This window comes from Schistocerca nitens, chromosome 5 (assembly GCF_023898315.1).
Source record: "Schistocerca nitens isolate TAMUIC-IGC-003100 chromosome 5, iqSchNite1.1, whole genome shotgun sequence".
In the NCBI taxonomy this organism is placed as follows: domain Eukaryota; kingdom Metazoa; phylum Arthropoda; class Insecta; order Orthoptera; family Acrididae; genus Schistocerca; species Schistocerca nitens.
Window position 1 is genome coordinate 738,790,319 of NC_064618.1, and position 3,415 is coordinate 738,793,733.

A 3,415-nucleotide genomic window follows, 5' to 3' on the forward strand; every position below is an offset into this window, starting at 1 on the left:
ATTGGTTTAACTTTTGCTCAAAAACGCCACAAGGACCACCCCAACAATAGATTTTCTGTAATACGAAGTCCGATTAGCTTTTCATTCTTTCCCTTTTTCACGGTCTCTCTTCTTCTCACATTTATTTTTTTTTATTAAACCCCTACAACTGGCTCCCGCGACAGGACGCAATTTTCGGATGTGTCGTTTTTGAGCAAATTTGAAACTTTACTTTGTATTTTTTCCCAACAGAGAATAACAAAAAATACTGAAGTTTAAATGGTAACGAAAACACCAACTTTATTGTATCTAAGCAAATGATTATACAACAATATTGTAAAGAATTTTCGTAACTAATTCAATCTGTTTTTCTTTTCATGGCATATATTGATGCAAAAACTGTTATTTTGAGACCTTTTGGTGATTATCCGATGGAGATGTATTAAGAAAATCCATATTTGGACGAATACGATTTACGCAGAAGTGATTGACCAGCCGCTGCAGGACAGAAAATTTAATGGTGAGTCACACAATTATGTTTCATTCAAACATTCAATAGCCAACTGCAGAATCCATTTTTCCCTTTCCACGCATCCTGTAGTTTTCTTCTAGATTTTTCCAAAATTATCTATCTCTATTGTAGTTTGTGGTAATTATAGTATTGTTGTAACTGCATATGAAGATCGTGAATTTGACCGCCAAACAGTCATTTGTTATGAAAAATTTTGTCCGCCCTGCTGCATCTTTCTCAACCATTGTTTGCAATAGAGCAATCATTTACATTGACGAGAAAATATTTCAACCTAAATTTGAGTCAAATCTTTATTAGTCAGACTTATATTATTCCCTTTTTGACTTACTATTATACATCCTATTACAATGGAACGCGGTAAGGTAGAGATAGTTTCGGCAGATGAGTTAAGTGAAGTAGATTCATCTTTCAACCAACAAGAAAGTCCGCGTTTCCCTCCATGGACGAGTTCACAGATCAATGCAATGATTTTGCCTCAAACTCGCAACATTTGTGATAATACACAGATGGCGACTTTAAATGACGAAATGTGGAATGGACGCGAGACTAGACCGTCAGCGCCATTGTTAACATCAATGTCAGAACCGAATATGAGACAAATTCAGCAATGTGACACAAACCGGACACAGGAAACTGACAAACTGGACCGGCTATTAGAGTTATTTACAGACATGAAACGAGACGTTAGTCAGAAAATTGACATATTAAACCATACTATGACCGAAAATTTTGAACGGACGACAAAACAGATGACAGAATTAAATAACACCACTCAACAGCTCGGCCAGCGATTTGAGACACTGTCCGATCGAGTCACTAAACAGGAAGAAACCTTGGTTACATTCACACACGAAACAAAAAACAATATCAACCGATGTGAGACTCAGTTAACTCAAATAGTTAATGTGCAGCAGGAAGTGAACACTCGTGTGGAAGAGTTAGCTCAGGCCCACACTTCAGCTAGCTCCACCCAAGAAAAGCTGACTGAAGAAGTGGGAAATATTACCCAACAACTCACAATGGTAGTTCTCGAACAAACCCACCTCAAAGAAAAGATAGAAAAATTAGAAGAACGAGCGGACCTCGCGTCACTAAACAATGACACCAACATGGCCGAAAGAATTGTACACGAATGTAAATTGTGTGACGACTATCTGGACAAAAAACTTGAAACAATTACACAGGACATACTTTCAAAAACAAAGACACATGTTAAAGACGGGCCAAAAACCACAGAAGACGAAGTGACAAAATTACGAGACAATGTTGTGCCGTGTTTGGCGATTGGTGCAAACGCATCGCTAGGAAACGACAAAACAGCTAAAACCATGGCTAATGACACAGACAGAACACCTATTGTGAAATCACCTATTTCCAATCAAAATTACAATGTGCCGCTTTCTTTTCCACCAAACGAGCAATATTACGGTACGACACCTAGAGTAGCAAGTGACACAAACCACGTCAATACAGTTATGCCAACCGGCATGGCCGATGACACGTTTGTAAGACATGGGCATTTCCAGACATTTTCCAGTGAGGACAAGCACAAAGTCCACCCTATTGTGTTTATTAGATCATTTGACGGTGTTTTTCCACGTAGTTGGTCAGAAGACGATAAAATCAGATACGTCACCAATCTCATGAGAGGACGAGCAGCTAAGTGGGGTGCCGCTATGAAACGGCGGTGCCTTACATTTGAACAGTTCGAACAAGCCTTCCTGGACGAATTCTGGTCCGAGAATGAGCAACAGAGTCTAAGGAGAGAAGTGTGCAACCCGGAGACCTATGACCCTAAAAAAGAGACATTAAGACAATACTTTGAGAGGTACCTAGACAAGACACTGTACTGGTCCAAACCAGCCGACTTGCCAGCTATAATTGACACTTTAAAGAGCCACTTACCCTTTCCATACAGAGACAGATTAATAGGAGTACCGGAGAATGACGTTAAGACTTTTTTAAACTTCTTAGATCAAATGGACGTAGTTTACAGAGGCGATTCACACCATTCAAATTTTATTCATATTAGTAAACAAAATCAGCACCCACCCCAAAGGAACTGTAGTGACGGTGGTTGGTGGAACCATACGTCCGCGCCGCGACACAATACGATGCCTGCGCGCGAAACATATTCAAATGGAAACGTGTATGACAGTAGGAACAACCGCAGATATTCGTGGAATAATAATAATAACAATAATTATCACCCATATCAAAATGGTAACTACAAGCAAAATGAAAATTACAGACAGTACAACAGCAACAACAATAGGAGACGTGAGAATAACCGGTACAACCCGGGCTACTTTGACAGGAACATGACATATAACAGACATAATTACCACCAAAACAATAGCAATCCCAACAATCACCGACATAATATGTGGAACACACAAAATTCACGCATGACAAATCATAACTCTCCACGGAATCCGCCCCCGTTCCCTAGTACAGTTATGCACTCCCCGCCACGAAGTAGCAATAACAATTGCGGCGCGCCATCAGCTGACGCGTGGGCGGCAACCGGCCGGAATGTAAACATAGTGGAGCTGGTCAATGAACCCGGCCAAACACAGCAAACGACGGAAAACAGTCGACGACCGAGCTAAGCGCTCGTGCTTCTGTTGTGAGGTGTTGTAAGAGCGCAACGGCTGAGACGGTTTGTTTCCTCAGGTACGATGACAAAATGACAGCAGAACAGGAATTAACCAACGAGATAAACATTAAATCAGGCAGTTGTGTAAAAGAATTCATACAAGCTACGGCATGGGTTAAGTTTAACGATTATGATGTACAAATTTTATTCGATACTGGTGCTGCTGCAAGTTTGATGTCAACCGCATTCTATAATGAATTGAAACAAATTATAAACATACCTACTTTACCTGTACAGAATTGCCA

The 3,415-nt window shown here is 40.3% G+C and overlaps 1 protein-coding gene across 1 annotated transcript; it reads left to right on the forward strand.

Annotated features, from left to right (window-relative positions):
- The first annotated feature begins 858 nt into the window (after positions 1 to 858).
- On the forward strand, positions 859 to 3,123 carry LOC126260687 (uncharacterized protein DDB_G0287625-like). Its single transcript, XM_049958023.1, has 2 exons — positions 859 to 1,939; positions 2,486 to 3,123. The coding sequence occupies exons 1-2, from the start codon at positions 859 to 861 to the stop codon at positions 3,121 to 3,123; spliced, it is 1,719 nt and encodes a 572-aa protein (XP_049813980.1).
- Positions 3,124 to 3,415: the final 292 nt, after the last annotated feature.

Coding starts and splice junctions, on each gene's coding strand:
- LOC126260687 (XM_049958023.1), top strand. CDS start 859: ATGGAACGCGGTAAGGTAGAGATAGTTTCGGCAGATGAGTTAAGTGAA. Junction 1,940..2,485: donor ACCAAACGAGCAATATTACG/GTACGACACCTA, acceptor TAAACTTCTTAG/ATCAAATGGACGTAGTTTAC.